This window comes from Phyllostomus hastatus, unplaced genomic scaffold, assembly GCF_019186645.2.
Source record: "Phyllostomus hastatus isolate PE091 unplaced genomic scaffold, TTU_PhHast_1.1 phas_contig_16, whole genome shotgun sequence".
Classification (NCBI taxonomy): Eukaryota; Metazoa; Chordata; class Mammalia; order Chiroptera; family Phyllostomidae; genus Phyllostomus; species Phyllostomus hastatus.
In genome coordinates, this window is record NW_025333643.1 from 23,051,862 (window position 1) to 23,078,109 (window position 26,248).

General features: G+C 37.7%; 1 protein-coding gene across 9 annotated transcripts in view; it reads left to right on the forward strand.

The window, feature by feature from the left end:
• The window catches only part of SLC25A26 (solute carrier family 25 member 26), a 152,079-nt gene that overhangs the window by 99,173 nt on the left and 26,658 nt on the right, over positions 1-26,248 (forward strand). For 8 of the 9 annotated variants that reach the window (XM_045832254.1, XM_045832251.1, XM_045832250.1 and 5 more), the window contains one exon: positions 18,119-18,163. The exons of the other annotated variant lie outside the window; for it this stretch is intronic. In XM_045832254.1, the coding sequence (XP_045688210.1) occupies positions 18,119-18,163 (45 nt within the window). The remainder of the gene's footprint in view (positions 1-18,118; positions 18,164-26,248) is intronic. 9 annotated transcript variants of the gene reach the window in all.

Sequence of the window (26,248 nt, forward strand, 5' to 3'; positions counted from 1 at the left end):
GACCTTGAATTTGGACCTTTGCCACGACTCATTCTTCTGTTCAGTTATCTACTATATACTTTATTTGGAGAATCATGTTTTTAGATCCAGAAAGACTTCTCTCTGTTGTAGTTAAATGTAAGTTCCCTTGTTTTTGTGACCCATATGACCTCTCTGTCTTCAAGCAGCTCTGTTTGGTTGTGGGTTTTCTCGCTTTGTCTTGACTGATCACTGTGTTTTTGGGTGCCCAGCCTCCTTATATGTTATCATAATTTCCTTTTTAGCTCCTCAGGGCACAGTTCTGGTCTTGGCAATTTATGATTCAGGGAGATAAGCTTCCCACTCAAGTGTCCTCTGATCCCCGCAGTCCAGGCTTTTTCTAGAATCTTTAATTTAAAGTCATTTATCCTGGGTGCCAAGAAGCTGGTCTCAAGGCACTTGCCCAGCTTCCAGAAAGACTAACTTGCAGGTCTCAGTTCCCACCTCTGCACTCCACAGAGCCCAAGCCTTAAATTCCATGGACTGTCTGTAGGCTCTAGGCCTGTGTCTGTTGCAGCAGAGAGATCAAAAAATGATAGTGGAGGTAAAGAGGCATGAGTTCATGTCATCATCTTCTGGGATCATCGTCAGGCCTGGACTTTTGTTTTTTTTCATTCCCTTAATGATTGTGGATGTGTGTTTTGGTCCAGACTTACCAACAGTGAGGAGAAAAAGCATTAGGCATGGAAGTTGTACAATGTGTGGTATAAATAATATTATAGTTCTTATCTTCTTGCTTTTCCTGTGAGAGGATCGATTTTACTTCCCTGACTGCTGTTAAATGATTTGCAATTCCTCCCTGGCCCATGGTCACGCTTGGCATTAATGACTTGTTGTGGCAAGTGGAGTATATGCGTGACAGAATTCTAGTTCTGAACAAAGCTTTAACAGACTAACAAGTTTTTGTTAGTCCTTTTTCTTCTGCCTTTTGTCTTGAGAATGGCATGTCTCAGATTTGGTCTGTTCCTTCTGATTGGGTCTGGAAATGTGAGGACACCAGAGCACAGGCCACCACCTGAGGGCAGCCATGCCTGCCCAAGGCTGATGTGTGCTTGAGTGGCAAAGCATGTGTGTGAGGTGCCACTGAGCCCAGAGGGTGGCTTGGGTAGTGTAGCATTACCGACTGAGAAACTGCAGCTTAATTTCTTTTTTTAAAATTATTATTTTTTGTTTTAATTGTTGTTCAAGTACAGTTTTCTGCCTTTACCCCCAATCCCAGCCCACCCCCCTCCACCGTCCTCCCCATCTCCCTCCCGTTTCCAACACCCCTTGTTATTTTCCATGTGTCCTTTATACTTGTTCCTACAAACCCTTCAACCTTTTCCCCTGAAATTCCCTCCCCTCTCCCCTCTGGTCACTGTCAACCTGTTCTCAATTTCAGTATCTTTGGTTATATTTTGCTTGTTTGTTTGTTTTGTTGATTAGGTTCCTGTTAAAGGTGAGATCATATGGTATTTGTCTTTCACTGCCTGGCTTATCTCACTTAGCATAATGCTTTCTAGCTCCATCTATGCTGTCGCAAACTGTAGCAGCTCCTTCTTTCTTTCTGCTGCATAGAATGCCATTGTGTAAATGTACTACAGTTTTTTTGATCCATTCATTTACTGATGGGCACCTAGGTTGCTTCCAGCACTTGGCTATTGTAAATTGTGCTGCTATGAACATTGGGGTGCATAGGTTCTTTTGGATTGGTGTTTCAGGATTCTTAGGGTGTGATCCCAGCAGTAGAATTGCTGGGTCAAAAGGCAGATCCATTTTTAGTTTTCTGAGGAAATTCCATACTGTTTTCCATAGTGGTTGTACCAGTCTGCAATCCCACCAGCAGTGCACTAAGGTTCCCTCTTCTCCACAACCTCTCCAACACTTGTTGTTTATTGATTTGTTTATGTTGGCCATTCTGACCTGTGTGAAGTAGTATCTCATTGTGGTTTTAATTTGCATCTTTCTGATAGCTAGCAATACTGAGCATCTTTTCATGTGTCTCTGGACGCTCTGTATGTCCTCCTTGGAGAAGTATCTGTTAAAGTCCTTTGCCCATTTTTTTAATTGGGCTGCTTGTCTTCTTAGTGGCTTAATTTCTTGTTTCCCCCTTTATCAGTAAATATTTTCCCATTAAAATCTGTATCAGGCCCTAAAGTTTGTTTCCTTTCTTTTCTACTTGACTGATAGGCATAATGAACTAGTATTGTTGTTATGGTCAAACACTAATTAGCTGTGGTAGAGTGTTCACAAATTATATAGTAAGACCCAACCTATGTAGCAGAACTGAAGAAAGGATAACCATTAAACTGGGGGCAATGTCTTGTAGCAATTTATCCCATTCATTTATCTAATGCCATAAGCTTGACCCGAAATTATTCTTCTGAAGGTGTGGCTTATCTCTAATTGTACCAAATAATCACTGGTAGTTCTTGACAACTGGGCTTTAATGCTTTTTTTTCCTATTATCATAAATGAATAAGAGGTAATTAGAGAAGCATTTATACAGTTGCTTTCCAAAGCTTCTGTTTCCTGGAATGAATGAATGAGTGAATAAAGAAACACATACACACATACATACATACATACATACTTATCTGACTTGTTGACTTAACTAACAGAAGTAACAAGTGAGACCTATATTTGTATTTTATTCATTTTCTGTATAATTCATATTTTTTCTTTTTTAAAAATATATTTTATTGATTATGATATTATAGTGGTCCAATGTTTTCCTCCCCTTTATTCCCCTTCACCCTGTACCCCCCTCCCACCATCATTCCCCCACCTTAGTTCATGTCCATAGGTCGTACATATAAGTCCTTTGGCTTCTCCATGTCCCATATTGTTCTCAACCTGCCCCTGTCTATTTTGTATCTACCATTTATGCTACTTATTCTCTGTAACTTTTCCCCCTTCCCCTCCTCACTGATAACCCTCCATGTGATCTCCATTTCTGTGAATCTTTTGCAGTTGTAGTTGTTTCCTTAGTTCATTTTTGTTTGTTTTTTCGGTTTAGTTGTTGATAGTTCTGAGTTTGTTACCATTTTAATGTTCATAGTTTTGATCTTCTTTCTCTTAGATAATTCACTTTAACATTTCATGTGATAAGGGCTTGGTGATGATGAACTCCTTTAACTGGACCTTATCTGGGAAGCACTTTATCTGCCCTTTCATTCTAAATGATAGCTTTGCTGGATAGAGTAATCTTGGATGTAGGTCCTTGCCTTTTATGACTTCAAATACTTCCTTCCAGCCCCTTCTTGCCTTAAGGTTTCTTTTAAGAAATCAGGTGATAGTCTTATGGGAACTCCTTTGGAGGTAACTGTCTCCTTTTGTCTAGCTGCTTTGAAGATTCTCTTCTTATCTCTAATCTTGGGTAGTGTAATTATGATGTGCCTTGGTGTATGCTTCCTTCAGTCCAACTTTTTTGTGAGACTGAGCTTCTTGGACTTCCTGGAAGTCTTTTTCCTTTGCCAGATGATGAAAGTTGTCCTTTATTATGTTTTCAGATAAATTTTCAATTTCTTGCTCTTCCTCTTCTCTTTCTGGCACCCCTATGATTCATATATTGGAATGTTTGAAGTTGTCCCAGAGGTTCCTAAGCCTCTCCTCATTTTTTTGAATTCTTGTTTCTTCATTCTGTTCCAGCTTAACGTTTATTTCTTCCTTCTGTTACAAACCGTTGATTTGAGTCCCAGTTTCCTTCCCTTCTCTGTTGGTTCCCTGTACCTTTTCCTTTATTTCATTTTTCATAGCCTTTGCTTTTTCCTCTGTTTGCGACTATATTCAACCATTTCTGTGAGCATCCTGATTACCAGTGTTTTGAACTGTGCATTTGATCAGTTGTCTCTCTCTTCATTGCTTAGTTGTATTTTTTTGGAGCTTTGACCTGTTCTTTCATTTGGGCCATATTTTTTTGTCTTGGCTCAATGTAGTAAGGGGCAGAGCCTTACGTGTTCACTGGGGTGGGGAAACTCATGTCTCTGTGCTGAGATCCTGTATGTAGGGGAGGGGTCTGAGAGGGAATAATACCACTTACTCAGCTGTCTGCTACCTTTTAGTCACTTCCTCCACTACCCACAACCAAATTGGGCCTTCTGGTGCTGATTCCCAGGTGGGTGGTTTTGAGTACATTCTAGGAGCCTGTGGGTCTCTCCAGCAAACTCTCCTGTGAGGCTGGGAGTTTTTTCTGCCTTCTCAACCTGCACAGGTTATTTTTCAGTCACAGGTTTTGAGGCTTTATTTCACCACACTGGAACCCTGGGTTGTGTGATCTGTCTCACTACTCAGTTGTTTCTCCCAGTTTATCCCCATGCAAATGTGAGACCACCCACTCTACCAGCCACCATCTTGCTGGTTCACCAGACGCTACCTTGTTGGGAGTCCTTTCCAACCCAGCTGTCCATCTCCACCGCTTCTGCCAGTCTGGATGAATGTTCCTTCTTTAACTCCTTGGTTGTTGGGCTTCCATACATTCCAATTTTCTGTCAGTCCTGGTTATTTTTGTTTTTAAATTGGTTGTTGTCCTCCTTTTGGTTGTGTAAGGAAGTGCAGTGTATCTACCTATGCCTTCATCTTGGCCAGAAGTCTCACTTTTTTCTTGTTAAGTTCTCAGAACATTATTTTGAGAAGTATTTATAAATCAGTTGTTGTTGAGTGGAAAGAGTATTCATTGGATCATAAGCCAAAAGACCTTTGTTCTTCCTTAATTTTCTACTAGTCTTCTTCCCAACCTTCTCTTCTTTCATTCTTTTGCCTTTCTTCCTTCACTCTTGTAATAAATAGTTACCGAGCAATTGGGTATGCCAAGCACTGAGATGTAATGATGTGCAAACCAGACACGGCTACCTTCCAGCCCTTATCAAGTTTACTGTCTTTTTTCTGCTCCTCCAACCCCTTCTTTTTCTTCTTTCTTCTGACCATACTATAAATTGGTCAGGGCCACATTGCTGCTCATTCTATTTGTTGTTTTATATTAGTGGGGCTGCTTTCTTTATTTTTTATCCTCAACCAAGGACATTTTGCTTTGCTTTGGAAAGAGAAGAAGGGGTGGGACATAGAGAGAGAGGGAGAAAGAGAGAAACATTAATTGGCTGCCTCTCGTACACTCCCTGGCCAGAGATCGAACACCCTACCTACGTATGTGCCCAGACTGGGTATTGACCCCACAACCTCTTGGTGTACAGGATGATGCCCCAACCAGCCGAGCCCCACTAGCCAGGAAATGGTTACTTTCTAATATGTTTTTCCTACCAATGGATTTTGTGGGGAGGTTGGAGTGGTGCTGAGAGAGAAAGGAAAGTGTGAGGGCATGAGGAAACAGGTGAGCTGTTCACATGGCCTAACCAGCATACAAACATATTTTTATTTTTCATGATTCTTTTCAAGTTGTAATTTTGCACAAATACTCAAAGGGTGTATCTCTATAAATGATTGGAACATTAGGTATTATTGCTCCTGGTTATTCTAAATTTAATTACTTTTATTTTTATTTTTTTAGAGTTTGGGAAACCATGAATTAGAACATCTTCATTACTAAAAAACCAGTTCCTTCAGAATTGAGGAAAACCTGAAAATTAAGCATGTGTCTTAGTTTACAAGAGCAATTGGTAGAAAAAAAAGTAACATAATCTACTTTGTACTGTAGGACTTCCTGAGGGATTGGTTACTATTTTTCCTCACCCTTATTTTTTGCTTTCTGAGTAAAGAGTTAAATGTGCCAGCTTGCCAGGGGGCAGTGGGAAGATGGGGTCAGTGGTTGGAGGAGAGAAGGAGTTGTAGGTGGGAATAACAACTGAACTATGCATGCTAATGTTATTCTCAGCTGCAGATGAAAATCTTAAGAATAACCTCATTATATTTTGTAAGGGATTAGAGTTTGCATGCAGATTCCAACTGAAAACATCTGTTTCCTGACCCTGTGCCACAATTCTCACATCTTGACAGGAATTCTGGTTTTGACATTTCTGTCTCCAGCACCTCCCTCTATTACTCTGGCTGTTTTCTTAGAAGGCTTCAATCAGTACTGCTTAACATCTTGGGAATGACGCTGAAGAACTGAAAATGAACTTCTTCATTGGCTTCTTATCCAAAAAAGGACAATTTCAGGTTTGATTAGCAAGAATCATCCTAACTGCTGAGTAGCTGTTTTAAGAATTAGTGGGGTGCCCCATAGTTCCTTAAAGAAGCCAATAAACTGTGAGTCTGTTCTTTGTATCTGTGAATCTGTTTCTATTTTGTTTGTTCATTTATTTTGTTCTTTTGTAAACTGAATTGAAAGATATGTTAAAAAAAAACCAACGAAAGCCAATGAACATAAATGGACCACTGAGGGATTAGTGTATATGTGTATGTGTATCTCTGTATGTATATTTATACAAAGATATGTGTTTTTTCAGCCTCATAGGTACAGAAAACATTTTTTTCTCTTTTTTGTTGTTCAAGTACAGTTTCCATTTCTCCCACCACCACTCACCCCCACTGCAGCCATTCCCACCACAGCCATCCCCACCTCCCACCCTCGATCCTACCCCTTTTTGACTTTATCCATGGGTTCTTTATACATGTTCCTTGATGGACCTTCATTCTTTTTCTCCCATTATCCCCTCCCACCTCCTCTTGGGTTACTGTCAGTTTGTCAGTTTATTTATATGTCTCTGGTTATATTTTGCTTGCTTGCTTGTTTTATTGATTAGGTTCTACTTATAAGTGAGATCATATGGTATTTCTCTTTCACTGTCTGGCTTATCTCACTTAGCATAATGCTCTCCAGATCTATCCACACTGTTGTGAAGGGTAGGAGCTCCTTTTTTCTTTCTGCTGCATAGTATTCCATTGTGTAAATGTACCATAGTGTTTTGATCTACTCATTTACTGATGAGCACCTAGGTTGCTTCTAGCACTTGGCTCTTATAAATTGTGCCGCTATGAACATTGGGATGCATGGTTCTTTTGAATTGGTGTTTCAGGATTCTTAGGGTATAATCCCATCAGTGGAATTGCTGGGTCAAAAGGCAGTTCCATTTTTAGTTTTTTGAGGAAATTCCATACTTTCTGCCACAGTGGCTACACTAGTTTGCATTCACACCAAGAGTGTACTAGGGTTCTCTTTTCTCTAGAACCTTTCCAGCACTTGTTTGTTTATTTATTTATGATGGCCATTCTCACTGGTGTGAGGTGGCATGTCATTGTGGTTTTAATTTGCATCTTTCTGATGGCTACTGTTGTTGAGCATCCTTTCATATGTCTCTGGGCCCTCTGTATGTTCTCCTTGGAGAGGTATCTATTCAGGTCCTTTGCCCATCTTTTAATTGGATTATTTGTCTTCCTAGAGTGGAATCGTGAGTTCTTTATATATTTTGGAGATCAAACCCTTGTCTGAGGTGTCATATGCAGATATTTTTTCCCATATGGTTGATTCCCTATTCATTTTGCTGATGTTTTCTTTAGCCATGCAGAAGCTTTTTATTTTGATGAAGTTCCATTTGTTTATTTTTTCCTTTCTGTCCCTTGCTCTAGAGGATATATTGGTGAAAACATTACTGCATGGAATATCTGAGATTTTCCTCTGTATGTTCTCCTCTGGGACTTTTATTGTGAACTTATATTTAAGTCTTTAATTCATCTCAAGTTTAGTTTTGTGTATGGTGTAAATTGGTGGCTGAGTTTCATTTTTTTGCATGTAGCTGTCCAGATCTCCCAGCACCATTTGTTGAACAGGCTATTTTTAATTCATTTTATGCTTCTGCCCCCTTTGTTGAATATTTGACCATAAAGACTTGAGTTTATTTCTCTGTTCTGTTCCATTGATCTATGTGTCTGTTCTTATGCCCGTACCAGACTGTTTTGATTACAGTGGCCTTGTAGTAATAGTTTGATATTAGGTATTGTGATCCCTCCTACTTTGTTCTTCTTTCTCAAAATTGCTGCAGCTATTTGGGGTCATTTATGGTTCCACATAAATGTTTGAAATGTTTGTTCTATATCTGTGAAATACGTCATTGGTATTTTAATAGGGATTGCATTGAATCTGTAAATTGCTTTGAGTAGTATGGCCATTTTGATAATGTTAATTCTTCCAATCCGTGAGCATGGTACATGCTTTCATTTGTTTGTGTCTTCCTTGATTTCTTTCTTCACTGATGTGTAGTTTTCTGAGTACAGGTCTTTTACCTCCTTAGTTAGGTTTATTCCTAGATACTTTGTTTTTCTTGTTGCTATATCAAATAAGATTATTTTCTTGATTTCTGTTTCTGATATTTCATTACTGGTATACAAAAATGCCTTCAATTTCTGAATATTGACTTTGTATCCCACTGTTTTTCAAATTCACTTACTAGGTCAAGTACTTTTGCCTCATTGAAAATGATGTTGGCTGTAGGTTTCTTGTATGTGGCCTTTATTATGTTGAGGTATGCTGTTTCCATTCCCACTTTGCTGAGTGTTTGTATCATAAATGGATGCTGTATGTTATCAAATGCTTTTTCCACATCTATTGATAAGATCACGTGATTTTTGTCTTTCCTTTTGTTTATGGGATGTATTATTACGTTTACTGATTTCAAATATTGTACCATCCTTACATCCCTGGGATGAATCCCTCTTGATCGTGGTGTATGATCTTTTTAATATATTGTTGGATGTGGTTTGCCAGTATTTTGTTGAGGAGTTTAATATGTATGTTCATCAGTGTTGTTGGCCTGTAGTTTTCTTTCTTTGTTATGTTTTTATCTGGTTTGGGGATTAGGGTGATTCTGGCTTCATAAAAACAGTTTGGAAGTCTTCCCTGTTCTTGGATTTTTTGGAATAGTTTCAAAACAATAGGGGTTAGCTTTTCCTTACATGTTTTGTAAAATTCTCCTGTGAAACTGTCCAGTCAAGGGCTTTTGTGTGCCAGGAGTGTTTTGTTTACTGCTTCAGTTTCACCAGATGTTATTGGTCTGTTCAGGCTTTTTGCTTCTTCTTCATTCAGTTTTGGAAGATTACATTTTTCTAGAAATTTGTCCGTTTCACCCAGGTTTTCAAATTTCTTGGCATGTAGTTGTTCATAGTAATTTCTTACAACCCTTTGTACTTGTGTGGTATCAGTTGTAATCTTGCCTCTTTCATTTCTGATTTTGTTTGTTTTGTCCTCTGTTTTTTCTTATTGAGTCTGGTTAAAGGCTTGTCGATTTTGTTTATCTTTTCAAAGAACCAGCTCCTGGATTTATTGATCCTTAGAATTGTTCTCTTAGATGCTTATGTCACTTAATTCTGCTCTGATCTTGGTTATTTCCTTCCTTGTACTTGCTCTGGGCTTTATTATTGTTTCTCCAGTTCTTAGCTGTAAGGCTAGGTCGTTTATTTGAAATGTATTTATCTGTTTTAGGTAAGCCTGAGATACAGAGAACATTTTGACAGTTGCCAGATAGTAGGGGGTTAGGGGTAGGGTGAATAAGATGATGGGATTAAGAAGTATTACAAATTGGTAGTTATAGAGAATAGTCATGGGGGTATAAAGTACTGCATAGGGAATATCATCAATAATATTGTAATAACTGTATGCTGTCAAATGGGTATTAGATTTATTGGAGTGATCACTTAGTTATATAATGTCTAATCATAGGGTTGTACACCTGAAACTAATATTTTATGTCAACTCTAATTGAATTAAAAAGATAGGGTTTTATTTTAAACTTTCCTGAATTAAGTGGAAAACTTTAAAAGTATTTGTAATTTTATTTCTTAAGACTCTCAACTACCAAAAATAGTTCCTTTTTTTTTTTTTTGGTAGAATACAAGTTGTATCTACTTGTGACCTCATATTTACATTCTGCTCAGTTAGGCATAGGATGGTAGTTCTTGATACTATAATTCCTCTGCGTAAGTAATGTTTACAGATCCATTGAAACAGGTCTAATGCAAGTATTGAACATTTGCTAGGAGTCAGTTAATATTGAACAGTGTATTAAAATCTGTCACTTGACATATGAAAACCAGTGTGACTTTCTTATTTTCAATTTGATTCATTTCTTAAATTAAATCATGAAGACACCTAAAAGAGGATTTCTGTTTGCTTTGATATTCCCAAATGTTAACATTTTTAAGGATAATTATGCTAACAAATGTTTAATATTGGGCCTTAGCCTTCTGTGTTACTCAGTATGTTCAGAGATTATGTATTTATACTCTGTATACTATATTGGAATCTCATGTGAATCTCAATCTCAATCTAATTAGAATCTCAGTTAGAATCTCAATCTAATAATAAATAATTAGTTAAAGGAAAAATAGTGTTTAATGGGGGAATTGGAAATAAATCATTAAAGGATAAATATTATGAGATACTATGCAGTGGTCAGAAATAACAGGTCTATATTAATCGACATAGAAATATCTCTAAAAGGTTGTTTAGGGAAAAAAAAGTTTTGGAATTATATGTATACTAACTAATGTCTAATTTTAAAAAAAGGTTGAAACTAAATATGTTGAGATAAATGAGAAGCTGTATCCCATACTATTAATGTCAGTTAACTTTGGTTAACTGACCAAGTGAGGTATGGAGCTCACTTGGACCTTTAGTTCCAGGCTTCTATATATGAATTTTAACAATGGGAATGTGGTCATGCTTTACTTGTACATTTATTTTTTATTAAGAAAAAATTAAAACATAAATAAGGTAAGCAATGGTATAACACACCCCAAAGTACTCACCACTAAGTTTCAATCAACAGTTATCAATATTCTTCCACTTAATCATCTATACCTCTGCCCACACTTTACCTTGAGCATTTTTATAAAAGGTATAAAACTATACCTTTTATAATTATATTTGTCGATAAAATCTTTATACATTGAATCACAAATCATAGGTGTACTGTTTTGAAGAATGAATATAGTCTTGTAAGCCACATCCCTATTATGATTTTAAAGATTTCCATATCCCCAGAACATGCTCTGATGTTGTATCCCTGTTAGTCTGCCCACTCAGATAGTTGTGACTTTCCTTAGAACTTTATATAAATAGAATCATACAGTATAAACTCTTTGTGTGTCTGACATTTTTTGCTTGATGTGATGTGTGTGAGAATCATTCATGTTATAGCATGTATCAGTAGTTCTTCCCATTTTATCCCTAATATTCCACTATATGAATATGCCACACTTTATATAGCCTTTCTCCTGTTCATGGACACTAACTACTGTGATTAAAGCTGCTGTAACATTCATGTACAGATTTTATTGTTGACATATATTGTCACTGCTATATGTATTGATTTTGAATACATACCTAGGGGTGGAATTTCTGGATCAAATGAAAACTTACCAAACCCATTTTGAAAGTGACTGTTTTGTTTTAAATTCCTACCAGCAGAATAGGAGAGTTGTGGTTGCTCCACATGTGTATCTTTATTGGTTTTGTCAGTCTTGCTCACTTCAGCTTTTTTAGTGGTTCTATAGAGGCACCTCAAATTGTGCTTTTTAAAAGTATTTTTAAATTTGTGGTAAAATAATATAACATAAAATTTGCTATTTTAATCACTTTAAGTGCACACTTCAGTATCAGTCATAACGTAGTACAATGATCACTACTCTGTACTCCTGAAATTATTCCATCACCTCAGACAGAAAAAACTCTACTCATTAAGCAGTGACTCCCTACTCCCCCTCTTCCTTGAACCCCAGGGAACATTTAATCTGGTGTCTTTCTCTATTAGAGAATTTCTCTAATAGAATTTTAGATTCTCTCTTAGAATTTTACATTCCCACCAATTTCTTCACATCCTCTCCCCTATTTATTATATTCAGGGTTTTTTTGATAATAACTTCCTAATATCTCATGCCTCGTCTAGCTGTGTCATGTAGTTGGAATGGTACAATGTTTGTCCTTTTCTATCTGGCTTAATGTTTTCTAGGTTCATCCATATTGTAGCATATATCAAAGTTTCATTTCCTCTTATGACTGAATAATATTCCATTGTATGGATATACCACATTTTGTTTATCTGTTAATTTGTTGATGGACACTTGTATTGTTTGGCTATTGTGAAGAATGATGTAATGAAGGTTTGTGTGCAAGTATCTGTGTGAGTCCCTGTTTTTAACTATTTTGGCTATATAACTAAGAGTGGAATAACTATGCTGCATGGTGATTCCATGTTTAACTTTCTGAAGAAACGCCAGACTGTTTTCTCAGTGTGTTTTAACTAACATTTCCCTGGTGGCTTATGATGTTGATTATCTTTTCATGTGTTTATATTAGTGATGTGAATATCTTTCTTTGTGAAATGTTTGTCAAGTCTTTCATGCATTTTAAAAATTGGGTTATTAGTTTTTCTTTCTTTTTATTAAGTTTTGAAAGTTCTTTATTCTGAATAGAAGTTCTTTGTCAGATATGTTTTTCTAGTATTTTCTTCTAGTCTGTAGCTTGCCTTTTTTAAAAGTATCTTTTTAAAAGTTAAAAATATTTTTAAATGGTAAAAATACACATAACACCATTTTAACCATTTTTAAATGTACAATTCAGTTGTATTAAGCATTTTTACATTGTTGTGCAACCAGTCTCCCAAACTCTTTTCATTTTGCAAAAGTGAAACTCCGTATCCATTAAACTGTAACTGCACATTCCTGTGTTCTCCCAGCCTTCATTCTGCTTTCTGTTTCTATCAATTTACTCTAGATACCTCATATAAATGTAATCATATAATTTTGTCTTTTTGTGACTAGCCTGTTTCATTTACCGTAATGTACTCAAAGTTCATCCATTCTGTAGCAAGTCAGAATTTTCTTTTTAAGGCTGAGTAATATTCCATTGTGCATTTATAGCACATTTTTGGTATCCATTTCATCCATCAATGGATTCTTGGGTTACTTCCATTTTGGTTATTGTGAGTAAATGCTGCTACGAACATGAATGTACAAAAATCTCTCTGAGACCTTGCCTTCGATTCTTTAGCGTGTACACCCAGAAGTGGAATTGCTGGATCGTATGGCAATTCTACTTTTAATTTTTCAAGGAACTTCCGTACTGTTTTCCAAGTGGCTGCACCATTTTACATTCCCACCAATTTCTTCACATCCTCTCCCCTACTTGTTATATTCAGGGTTTTTTTGATAATAATTTCCTAATGTCTCATTGTGGTTTGGATTGCTTCTCTCTAATGATTAGTAATTTTGAGTATCTTTTCATATGTTTGATGGCTATTTGTATATCTTTTTTTTTTGAGAAATGTCTATTCAGATTCTTTGCCCATTTAAAAATTTAGTTTCTTTTGTTGTTGAGTCGTAGGAGTTATTTATATATTCTGAATACTAACTCCTTATCTGACATATGATTTGCAAATATTTTCTTCTGTTTCTTTCTGTTTGTGTCCTTTGATACACAGAAGTTTTACATTTTGATGTAATCCCATTTGTCTAGCTTTGCTTTTGTTTCCTGTGGATTGGTGTTACACCCAAGAAACCATTGCCAAACCTAATGTCATGAAGGTTTTCCTCTGAATTTTGTTGGTTTAGTTCCTATATTTAAATCTTTGATCCATTTTCAGTTGATTTTTGGATATGGTATACGGTAGGGGTCCAACTTAATTCCTCTGCATATGAATATCTAGTTTGCCTGGCACCATTTATCCTTTCCCCACTGAATGGTTTTGTTGATGATCATTTGATCATATATGTGGGGGTTTATTTCTGAGCTCTCTATTTTACTTCATTGGTCTATATGCCTTTGTTGATGCCACTATTGCACTGTGTTGCTTACTACAGCTTTGTAGTAAGTTTTGATACTCTGAATGCTCCTGCCTTTGAGATCTAATAGATGTACTTAAGAATACAACTACTCACATTCATCTCCTTTTCAGTATTTGATTTCAAAGTCTTGTGTCCATATTCACTTTCTGTGCAAAGATGCTTTAGGAATTTTAGTATGTTTTAGAAATATTAGGAATAATTCAGTTTTAATTGTTCCTACTTTTAGTTTAGTGGGTAATTTCCTTCATTATTGAATACACTATTTTCTCTATATGTATATAAATGGGTTACAGTTGCTAAATTTAAAAATAATATATACTTATTATGCATACATTTTTTGGTATGGCATATGCTAGCAGATCAGATTTGAATGGTTCTCATCACTTTTTTATTTTTTAATTTCATGACAAGTTACATTGAGACAAAAGGTTTCAAGTTCTTCAGCTTTGTTTGCCCATGGTGACCACTGGGGTTGGATGGAAAAGGCCCAGAGCGCTAAGGAGAAACAGCTTTGTTGTTGGTGACACTAGGATGTAAAACCCTAAATCAAGCACAGAGATTCTAACACAGTCCTGCAACAAAAAGGTGATTCCTGGTGGGATCTCTTGAAAATTGCAATGGCCAGTGCTTGGACCCACCCAAATATCCATGCTGTTCTTCAGACCCCTTCTGATTTGAGGTCTTAGCAGATTCTGTGATTTTTTGTTTGTTTGTTTTATTGCTAGAAAATTTTGGGATTATGTCTGAAAGTCTGATAGCTTTCACAGCTTTTTATATATACTTTCTTATTCGTTAGGCTTCCTTGATCACTCATAGTAGTAGTATGCTCATTGCAGATTACAATCAAGTCTTTTTTTTTAAATGAATTGGTATTTTACTTTGACCTTTCCAATGAAAAATATAGTTATAGAGCTAAATGATACAACTCTTATGTTCATATCCCCTCAATTATATTATAAATTATATCATTATTTGTCAAAGGACTTATGAGGTTACAGACATTTATTTTTAAATCACAGCATTATAAGTATTTATTGGTTTCAAGGATGATTCTAGTCCATACCTGGTGAAAGGTAAAGTGTGCTTGTAATGTGATTTTGTGCATTCTTTATGTCTTTAGTAACACCCAGCACTTCCTTCCCCTGTTTACCACACCCAAGATTTCATTTTATCTATTTCACACGGAATCCTCACACGCCCTTGCATAGAATTGTTGCTATGCTTATTACTAGTGGAATCCATGTTAAATTTTAGCAGGTTTTTTTCCTTCTACATCTGCCTCTTTGATGGTAGCTGGGTTTACTGCCACTCACTTATTAGGGCTCTGGGCCTTAATAACCTTATTCAAACAAAACATCTTAAATGGAGGCATTAAAAAGGTCAAAACAGTGAGCCATTTTGTAACATTTAGTGCAATAAAATGGATATGTTATGTTTGGAATATAAGACCTCTGAGTATAGTTATGCATTTTCTTCATCTATAAAACATTTTAGAATAACAGCTTACATCTGTTTGGGGTTTTAAATTCTACATTTTGAAGAAACTTCACTGTTACATAACTCCAAACCAGACATAGGGAGGGCGCTAGCTTTCTGATAGGCCTTGCTGGGAACTGTGGGACTTGGGAGAAGTGTTGGTTTTCGCTGTGGAGCTGTGTTTGCTCCACGTGGGGAACACATTCCATTATTGTTTTTTCATATGGTGAATGACAAGATGCATGTAATACGATTTTGACTTGAAGATTATTTTTAAAATTTTCACACATCAGGAGTTTATCTTAGGAGGGATATTTCACTATCAGAAACCAGAAATAAATTTAATTATTTAAACATTTATAGCACATTTAATTACCTTAGACTGTCAGTTAATCTTGTTTTAGAGAATAAAGTTGGGATTTACTGCCAATTCACTCTTAAAAATAAATACCCAATGGGATAGTTTGGGTGTTTCAAATGTGTGATTTTAAGATTACTTCTTTAAAGGAACAATTTAACAAATAATATTTAATAGAGGAAAGTGGGTAAAATCCAATACAGGGTGAGGCAAAGGTAGGTTTATGGTTATGAGTACATGAAACAGAGTTTATACTTGTATTATTATTTATTAATTATTGTATTATTTTCCATATAAATAACTGTAAACCTATATTCCCCCCATATTAAGAAAAAGTGCAGATAACACACAACTAATTTATGGGTTATTTTAATCAAGAAGTGAAAAATGCTGTCATGGGAAGTTACAATAAGTTATAAGGCCTTTTTCATCTTATAAGTGTGAAATACATTCTTGTTAAAGTGTGATATGTTTACATTTGGGAGGAAAGAGTACAAAGAAGAACATTAAAGTAATCTCTAATCCTACTTCCTGTTCTCCTCTTGGGTATTTTATTAAATACTGGGTAGTGGTAAAAATTTTGGTTTTAATAATTAATTTAACTGCAAATAGAGCATTTTAGTTTCTTAATGGACAGTGTCAGATGCTTTCATGATTTTATGACAAAAAAACCCTGAACTAAATTGGACTTCTGTTGTAGCACTTTGACACATGGAGTAGGATGTTGCCTGTTTTGAAGATGATGATCTTCTCTGAGATTCTGCTTAAACCAATCTATTGACATGGAATTTTTTTTTCCTCACTGCCATTTCCTGTCTGAATGGAAGACAGATTTTCTTTCTGTGGCCCTTGTCTAGCCCGGGGCTATCATTGTTCTAGCATAGTAAGAGAGATTATGTTAGATTCTTAATTTCTGAATAAATATAAATATTTTAGAAGTAATTTAATACCTTATTTCATGGGCCATTAATTCCTTCAGAATTGCAGTCACACACACTCACACTCACAAATTCACACCCACCCACACTATTAATGTTCAAAGTGTGCATTTACTTTTCAGCAGTGAGCCGAGTACAAGATAACAGTACTAGGGCCATGGCCGGCTTGTGAGCAGTGTTGTCCCCAGCACAGGCCTCTATGGGTCAGAGGGTGGATACTACGTAGCTTGGTGGGTGAGTTCCACTGGGGTTCAGGTACTTGCAAGTGTAGGGTTCTATTTTTAGAATTTTTGAAAGTTTAATTAAAAGCTAATAGATTATACTGAAGGTGAATGTACTCTATGCATTAAGTGCACTTAGATGTATTTTAGGTAGAGTACTACATATCACTGGAGTCAGATGGTCTGAGCTTCTTAATTCTAACTGTGCCTTTAGGCTAGTTACACAGCTTATCTGAACCTCCACGCCCTCATCTCTAAAATGGGCTGGTAATGATACCTCTCTTGTAGGATTGTGAGGACTCAGCAAAATAAAACCTATGAAGTGCTTATACACAGTGCCTGAAACATGAAAAGTGCCTGTTAATTCCAACTCTTACGGTTATACAACTAATCGTTAGTTCTTCTTATGTAAGGGTGGTGTTTAAGACACCATTCATACTTCATTATTACAAATTTCACTTCTCTTTGCTGCTCTTGTGTCTAAATCAGGCACTAAGGAGCCCTCTACTCTGCCAGCGTTGATCAGCTGTTCCTTCTTTGAGGGGTGCAGACTTGCCACACCCATGCTTAGTCCCTTTGGTCCCACGGCTCAGCTTCCTCTTGCCAGTAGCTCTGTCTGTCTCTTCTCTTCCTTCTCCACTCCTTTTCTCCACCTGCCTTACCTTCTCTACCTTTCCTCACTAATCTTCCTCTGGTTTCCCTCTTCTTTCCTCCTCTCTCCCTTTCTTTCTCCCCAACTCCTCCCTCTCTCCAACTTCTCCCCTCCTTTCTCTATCTGTCCCCCTGCTTTCCCTTCTCTCTCACCCCCTCCTTCTCTTCCTCTTTGCCTCTCCTCTTTCTTTTTCACTCCTTTTCCCCTCGGCTCTTTCTTCTTTCCCTTCCCCTACTTTCCTTCCCCCTTCCTTTGTGGCCCTTTCCCTTCTACTGCCTCTTTACTCCCAGCTCTTTCTCCCTCCTTGGTCCTCTACCCCTCGGTCCCCCTCTCCCCTATCTCTTCTTCTCTTTTAAACCCTAACAGTTGGCCTGCCAAGGAGCAGACAGTTCTAGCTTATAAGCAGAAATATGCCAGGTCTTCATTATATGTGATAGGAAATACTGATTTTGTCATTTTAGTAGCTGAGCCTCTCCATATTGTGCTTTTCTTCCACTTGAAAAGAGCATCAAGCATCATTTTCTGCCCCATGAGCTCAAAGAGTTAGAGGAATGCTCATAGTTAACTTGTTTTCTAAAACCTGTATATATATAGTAAACCTATACATTTGTTTAATGTTAGCTTTACTATATACATAGTTCAAGTGAAATAATGTTCTCAGTAATAATTATGGGTTTGTGTAGTCATGCTAGGCAAAATCTCATATTCTCTGCCCAATTTATTTGATTTTTTTTTCTCTCTTCAGATTCCTTTCTCATTGGTCCAGTTTCCCTTATGGGAGTCCTTAAAAGTAAGTTTTTAAATCTTCATATAAAATTCCTCTCTAATTATTATAAATACCCAAAAGTGTCCATGTGTAATAGTAGAATGTAATATTGAGTGCCAGTTTAAAAAACTCAAAATTATGAAGAGCTGAAAATATTTTTTGTGTGTGATCTACATGACAATTAAGTCTTTTAAACTTGTTCAGGTGTCTCATGGTCCTGAGAAATAATCATAACTTATACATCTGAAGACTCAAATGTTAAAAAAAAACGTGCTTCACTTTCTTCTGTTTTGCAGCTGTTTTCTACCCAGTTGACTTTTATTTCAGTTCACTCTGTGTGTATGTATGTGTGTGTAGAAGTTAAGGAATGACAATGAGGGTAAATGAAAAGGGAAAGAAGCAAGGCTCTGACTATTCAGCCAGGCCTCCCCCACCCACTGTCCCTTCTGCTGCTGCTCGCCCACTGGACCTGGCAACCGTCACTGAGATGGAAGGAGCAGTCTGCTGCCTTGTAAGTCAGCCTCAGTGAAGGTTATTCGTGTGTTTAAAAACTAACAAATGAATTTTTAAAAACCTGTTTTCAAATACACAGAAACATTTGTATTTGTTTTTTGCCATGATTTTTAAAATTATGGGTCATCATATGAATTGCGTGAGTGTTTGCCAGCATTTTAAAGACTGAAAAAAAAAAGAAAATTATTAATAGAGAGCATCTTATGTGGTGAGGATAAGTCCTGTTTTGTAAAACTTCGGTGCTGTGCATATGTGCATACACAGCTCTGTACTAGGTTTCATTGTAAACGCATTTCTCACTGTAGATGATCATCAAAAGAATTTGAAGGCCCTTGTTCAAATGAAAGTGGTTGACAAATCACCAAACTGTAAAATGGTAAAGTATCTAGGTAGGCACTGATAACACAGAAAATAAAGAGATGACTCCCATTGTTGTTGTGGACTTAGTAATCGTGTGGTGTGCTTGTGCAAAATGTCTGTTGAAGAGTAACAAAGATTATCTGTACTCTAAAAATACATTCTATTGTAGTTATAATATGAAGATAATAACATGAGACAGAACATTAATCATAAAAAACAAACTCTGGAATAGTAAGTGTTGAGAAATAGTACTTACAAGTGATCTGATTTAAGGAGTAGCACAGTTTATTTAATAAGGGTTTCGGGTCTTTTATTGCTGTTGTTTTGTTTGTTTTTACCATTTTCTCTGTGCTGCTTGGCGAATGGATCTCTCAGGCAGGGTTTCCTGACGTGATGTAACAGCTATACAACGAGAAGGTCACATTCCATGAGCATAACAGCGCCCCCTTTTTTGTGAGTGACAAAGGAACAATGGAGCCAGCAGCTGTCCAGCAAACAAGACTCACTTCATTAGTGCCTCAATAACCAGCATTCACGCTGCTTCTGCACTCCAACATCCTGTGCCCTGTCTCTGCACAGGAATGTTTTGAGGCCCAAAAAGGGAAAAAACACATGGTTTATTTCTTTCCAGTATTAAGGACATTTGTAATATTCTAGCTAGTTAAGAAATGTATAGAACTTCACAGAGTAATCATAGATAACAATGTTGAGTTTTAACAGTTTTCTTTGAGCAATTATTAAGATGCTATAGTGTTTTTTTAAAGTTGGGTTTATTGAGGAATAATTTTCTGACAGGAAAATTCAACCTTTATAAGTGTACAGTTTTAGAGTTTTGATAAATGTTTATTACTGCCATCATAACCATAATGTCTATAGAATATTTGTAATTTTTCCTTTTTCTAGACTACCGTATAAATAGAACCACATACTATTAAGCATTTTGTGCCTGTTTTTTTCCCCCATGTACATTCATGTTTTTGCCTGTAGCAGCAAAATGTTGCTAAATAGTGTGCCATGGTATGGAGGTAGTAGTTTATCTGTTCACTAGTTTGTGCACATTTGAGTTCTTTGATGATTATGAATAAAGCTGCTATAAATATTTGCATGTAGGTATTTGTAAGGATGTATGTTTTTGTTTCTCTTGGGTAAGTATCTAGGAGTGGGATTGCTGGTTCATAGGGAAAGTGTAAGTTTAGTTTTGTAATTAACTGAAGTGTTTTCCAAAGTGGCTGGGTCATTTCACAACAATATATGAGAGTTCCAGTTGCTTTGCATTCACATTGTTGCTTGTTGTTATTAGATTCTTAAAAAATTTAGCCATTCTGATAGTTGTATACTGCCATCTCATTGTGGTATGAATTTACAGTTCTCTCATGGTTAAATAATAATGAGCATCTTTTCATATAGTAGTGTTTTAAAAAATCTAAATGTGAAATCACAATGCTTTTTAGAAGCAATTTTTGGCCCTTATTTTTGTGTTTATGATTTTATCCATTTCACTTTGCTTTTCAAACACAGAGATTGTATTATATGGAAGGGTTTTTCTATTATGTTTATATGGAAATACTACTTGGTGAGATTTTTCTGGGCAAGGACTTGAGAGGATAGCATGCTATTGTACTGTAAGGAGTGGGCATCAGGAGGCGGGGGTGGCCACTTTCAGCTTAAACTTACTCTGCGTGAAATGGAAGGTACCAGCTCTCTTTTAAAATCACTTTCTACTGCCCTCTCTCTGATTTCCATCAACCATGCTGAGTGCTTGGTCTCAAACCCCAAATTAAAATCTGAGTCTCTCTTTTGTTCTCCTCTGTATCTTATCACTCATGAAGTTTGGTTGACTTGGATTTTTTGGAACCTGTGGCCTCCTTTTTATCAGATTCTTATTAACTTATGCCTGGACTAAGTTAACAGAGTTGCTGTGCTTTCTCATCCACTCTACATGCTGAGTTTGTGTGATCTTTCTTAAACATCTTTGAAGTTCTTAGAAATGTGTAACTTTCTAAAACTCTAAATCATAAAGTTGTGGCCTTTAAGGATGTCCACATTGTGTTCCCACTAGTTTTTCCATTTTCCCTCTCCTTATGCATTTTTTTACAAAGTCATTTCCCTCCAGCCAGAATATTATGGAGCTTCAGGCTCCCTCCTGGATGCTGTGCATGGAGCCAGGATGGCCATGACCATGATACGTCTAGGGCTGCAAGGTTGTGTGCTCCTGGATGGGAGAGCATGCAAACATACCAGCAAATGCTTCAGCAGGTCAGCAAGAGAGAGACTCCCTCCTGAAGGTCATGGGCCACATGACTGATAAGATCACATGGCCCATGGAGAGGACAGGTCAATGCACCATCTAAGTGCAGCAAATGATGCACTTACAATGAACAAGAGCAGAGCCAGTCCTGAACAGCAAGCCAAGAGCAAGAGCAGAATTGGTCCTGAGGAGTGACCTACAGGTAGGAGCAAAGCTGGCCCACATCAGTGAGCCACAAACAAGAGAGAGGGTTTCTTTGTTTTGCTGGGGCTATATCCATTTTGGGTATGGGAGGGGCTAAATGCTTTCTCCCAGAGAAAGACCGATTAAGTTCCTAAACTTTCGTGTGCTTTGAGTGGGTCCACCCCGTAACCAATCCCTTTTTTCCCCAGGCTAGACTGATAGGCCTCTTTGGTCCAGGACCTCCTGATGCCACCATTCTGACTTCTGATTTCTAGGGCACATGTGCCTGCCACCTGTGGTCCCACCCCCAGTCTGGTATGGGAAGGGCAGGGCAAGGGCTTTTCCTCTTACCCAATTATCTTTCTAGCTTTTGGTGTCCTCTGGCCCCCTCCATTTGTTTTTGCAGCTTTCTGCGGGCCTGGGTCTTTACCATTCATATTTTCAGCCTTCAGCCCCCTCAGTTTAAGAATCGCCCCCTGCTGCCATGTCACTGGTGGAGACTCCCCTGCCTCCACGGGTTCCCAGGTCCCGAGTCTGCCCAGCTTCCCTGCCCTTGGGGCCTTGTGGCATGTCTGGTCACGGTGGCTGCAGTGGCTCTGCCATCTCTGGGCAAGTGCTGTGCTGCAGCTGGGCCCAATCACCGCTCCCATGGGGGGAGGCAGTGCCTTGCCCCAGGAGGTGTCTGCCATGGTTCCCACCACCTCTGGGCTGGGCAGTTGGGCGGCTAAACTGCCACGATCATCCAAGCCTCTGCACTACTCGCCTCACCTGCAGAGGGACACTCCCTCCTCCCTGCAGCTCAGCACAGTCCTCCAGGCATTGGGTGCCTCAGCTCACTGAGAAGGGGCAGGCTAAAGGTATGGGCTCATCCACTGGTAACAAGAATAGGAGCCTTATTGCCCCTGTTCTGTGGCTCCTTTTTGCAGTGTGCATCCGCAGGTCTAAGTACCATGCACCTTTTTAGCCACTTCAGGTTTTTTTTCCTTCTGGGTGAAGTATTTCAATCCAGGATTGGAAAATTTACTTTTACTAACCAAGCATTTGTCTATATTGCTGATTGGTATGTAATCATGCACTATATTGTGTTTAAAACATCTTGGAACTAAGCCTTATATTGGAACAAGGCCTCAATCACTTTCATTTACAGACATGTGACGCACACCATCAGTGTACACGTACTGTCTGCCTGCTCTGGGCTAGGCATTGTTCCATTTCACAGTAATGCAAAGATAAGACATAATTCATGCCCTTAGGAGGCTTCTAATCTACCAGAGACACCACAGATCACTTCAAGGTACTGTGTCAGTCGTTGAAGACCAGGCAAGATAATGTGGGAGCCAGCCTGCCAGACTCCCCAAATCATGTCACTGCAGTACCTCATTTCATGCATATATATGTACATATATGTAATAATACATATACTTAAAAAAGAGTTTAGATAAAAGACTAGATACCATAAAGAGGAGGGGAAGTAAGAGGAGTATATTATCATATGCAGAATTTCTGAGACGATAATTGTTCTTTATGTTGAGTTTGGAGCTTTCTGGCAGCCAAGCAGGAAGAGAAATGTGATAGATTACATGTTTCTTATTTTCTGATAAAGACTCATACATAGCTTCTTAGTTGATCTTGTCACTGACTTTGGATGACTTGACATGTGTAGCTTAGCCGTGGACCACCTCCTCACAGTTATAGCCTAATTTGACCAGCTTGCTAGTAGGCATCCTTACTCATATGTCTTAGGGGAATCAGTTCAGAACAGAACAGAACTGGTGTTTATTCTCCTCCTCACCTGCTCCTTCCCAGTTGTTCCCATCTTGGTAAATAGCATATTCATCTGTGCTTGCTAAAGTAGAAACCCAAGAATTATTCCATTTCTGTTTTTCCCTTGTCCCTCACCATCCAGCCCATCAACAAGTCTGCTGTTCTGACTGAAACCTCCAACTCATCTCTTGATTGATACAGTGGCCTCTCAGATGGCCTCCTGATTCCATTCTTGCTTATCTAAAACAGCTTCTCTTCACAGCAGCCATAGTGATCTTTTAAAGAAATGAACCAGGTTATACCACTCTCTGCTTAAACTCTTCAGTGATATCTTTTTGAAAGGTAAATAAAATTGAGTTTAAACTATGACTGATAGGGTCATCTGTCATTTGGCCCCTCCTGCCTCACTGCTGCCATCTGTCACACTCCAGCTACAGTGTGTCCACTTACTGCACTGAGCCCTACAGCCTCCCCTCTGTTCTTTTTGACCACACCAAACTGGTACTTACCCCAGGACCTTTGAATTTGTGGTGCCCTCTGCTGGAAATATACTTTCTTCATTCATTCTATATGTCATTAGTGAGTGCCTACTATGATGGGCCAGGCATTTTTCCAGGGTCTGGAGATATAGTGGTGAAGAGGAGTAACAAATATTTCTTCCCCCATCGAGCTTTCATTCCAGCACTTTCCCTAGGTCTTTCTCATGTCCAACTCTTTTTCATTACCCAGAGCTTAGATCATGTCACCTCAGAGAGCATTCCTTGTCCTTCCCTCTTGAGAGTAGGACCTTTCCTTCTTTCCTCCTCAATAATCACTGCACTTGCTTACTTTCCCCCTAGCATTTTAATAGAAGTTTATTTAGTTATGCATATATCATCACTTGAATACTTAATTTAAAAATATCAGTTGTGTCTTAAGCTATATGCCAGCCACTGCTCTAAGAACTATACAGCTGACCCTTGAATAGCACAGAAATTAGGGGTGCTGACCCCCACCGAGTTGAATAACTGTGTATAACTTAAGTTGTCCCTTCACAAACATGGGTTGAAAATACTGTTTGTTTTTTCAGTCCTCACCCGAGGTTATGTTTATTGATTTTAGAGAGAGAGGCAAGGAGAGAGAGAGAGAGAGAAAAAAAAAACAATGATGTGAAAAACACCAGTGGTTTACCTCCTGTACACGCCCCAGCTGGGGATCAAACCTGTAGCCTTTTGGTGTACAGAATGGTACTCTGACCAACTGAGCCATGTGGCCAGGGCTGAAAATACTGTTTTTGATCTGAGGTTTGTTGAATCTGTGAGTGGGAGATTGGGGATACAGAGGGCTGACTATATGTTTATTGAAAAAGAACCATGTATAAGTGGACCTGCACAGTTGAAACCCATGTTGTTCAAGGGTCAGTTGTACATTCATTAGCATCTCATTCACATCACACACAACCCCGGGGAGATCAGCCTTGTGTTTATCCCCACTGAACAGGGAAACAAGGCTTGGAGAGGTTGTCTTCATCTAGTGACCCAAGTCCTTAATTTCCTGTTTGGCACCCTTTTTCTATTTTAAAATTGTTAATGATAACCATAGTAATTAAAAAAACAACTAGAATACCTAACTAACATTTCTCTAAGTTACAATGTGCCGGATAGTATGATAATCACTTTCCATGTATTATTTCCTATTAGTCTTCATGACAGTCCTGTGAGGTAGGTGCCACATGGTCTTTCATAGATGAGGAAACTGAAGAAGAATTTGAGTGCCTTGTCCAAGGCTCAGGATATTAAATGTCGTAAGGGTACAGCCAAAATCTGAACCCAGGCAGTCTGATTCAGAGTTGAAGTTCTTAATAACTCTGCACAAAGCATGTGATGTCTTTAACAATGCCTTGGCTGTTTCATATGCACAAAGTGTGCTAAAAAGTTCAGGTCATATTATATCACATCAGCTTATTTAAGATGTTTCTACAAATTGTGTTGATTTCTTAACTTGCTGACATAAAGCCCAAACAGCCTGGCCACAACATTTCTTAGACCAGCTCTCCCAAACACCCCTGGTTCTGCTGCACTTGGGCAGGGATTGAACAGTGTTCACTTCATAAGTCAGCCCTCCGTGACCCACCATGGGGAACATGCATGGTTTATGGTGATGAGTGGACCCAGACCACATTCTTCCACGTGTTTTGTTTAATTCCTCATGGGACTTTGCTTATTAGAGGAAGGAACTTTGTCTTCTGATTGTTTATGTTTATATTCCTTACGGTCTGTCTGTTACACAGCCAGTTTTATAACTATTGGTTAATTGAAGGTTAGCATTTTTTTCCAAGTTGGATAACTGTAGACATTAACTGTTTTATTTCTAATTAGCTTCTTTTAGAAATATGTTCAAAGCTATAACATACAGATTTACTGTTACTAAACTTTACATAAATAATAAGCATATTTTAAAAGGATATGAAAAAATTTCTTGTAAGAATGTCAGTTTTTTTTCTATTGTCTGGATATTCAACATCAGTGTATAGTATAGTGTAAAGGGTTAGGAAGGATGCTGTTAGGTCTAAGTAGTTTTGCATCTAGCCACAAGATATAAAGTTGCCAATCAGTAACTAGTATTGCATTGGCCCAAAAGTCCATATGTTTTTTTTTCCCTAAAATAAAAGACACATCTTTTCATTTTCACCAATAACTTTATAGACTTGGATATTTTGAATATGTTGGCTGTGTCCCATGTGGTATAATATTGACTGTTCTCAATGTCTCAATTTGATTGCTATAAACTTCAACTAGTCTACCCAACCATGGAGGATTGTCCAGCAAGAAACCTCCAGCACAAAACTTCACAAACTACTTCTGAAACATTCCATCAGTCACAGCACCTTCTTCATACACTGCACAAATCTTTTCTTTTGCATTTCAGTTGCATTTTTACCTTTCTTGAAATAATAAAGCATGATGTGGCAAAATGTTGCATTTTTCTTCTATCTTCAGTATTAAAATGGCTACATAAAAATTCTTGAATTTTGATTTTTTTAAGTGCATGCTTATATGACA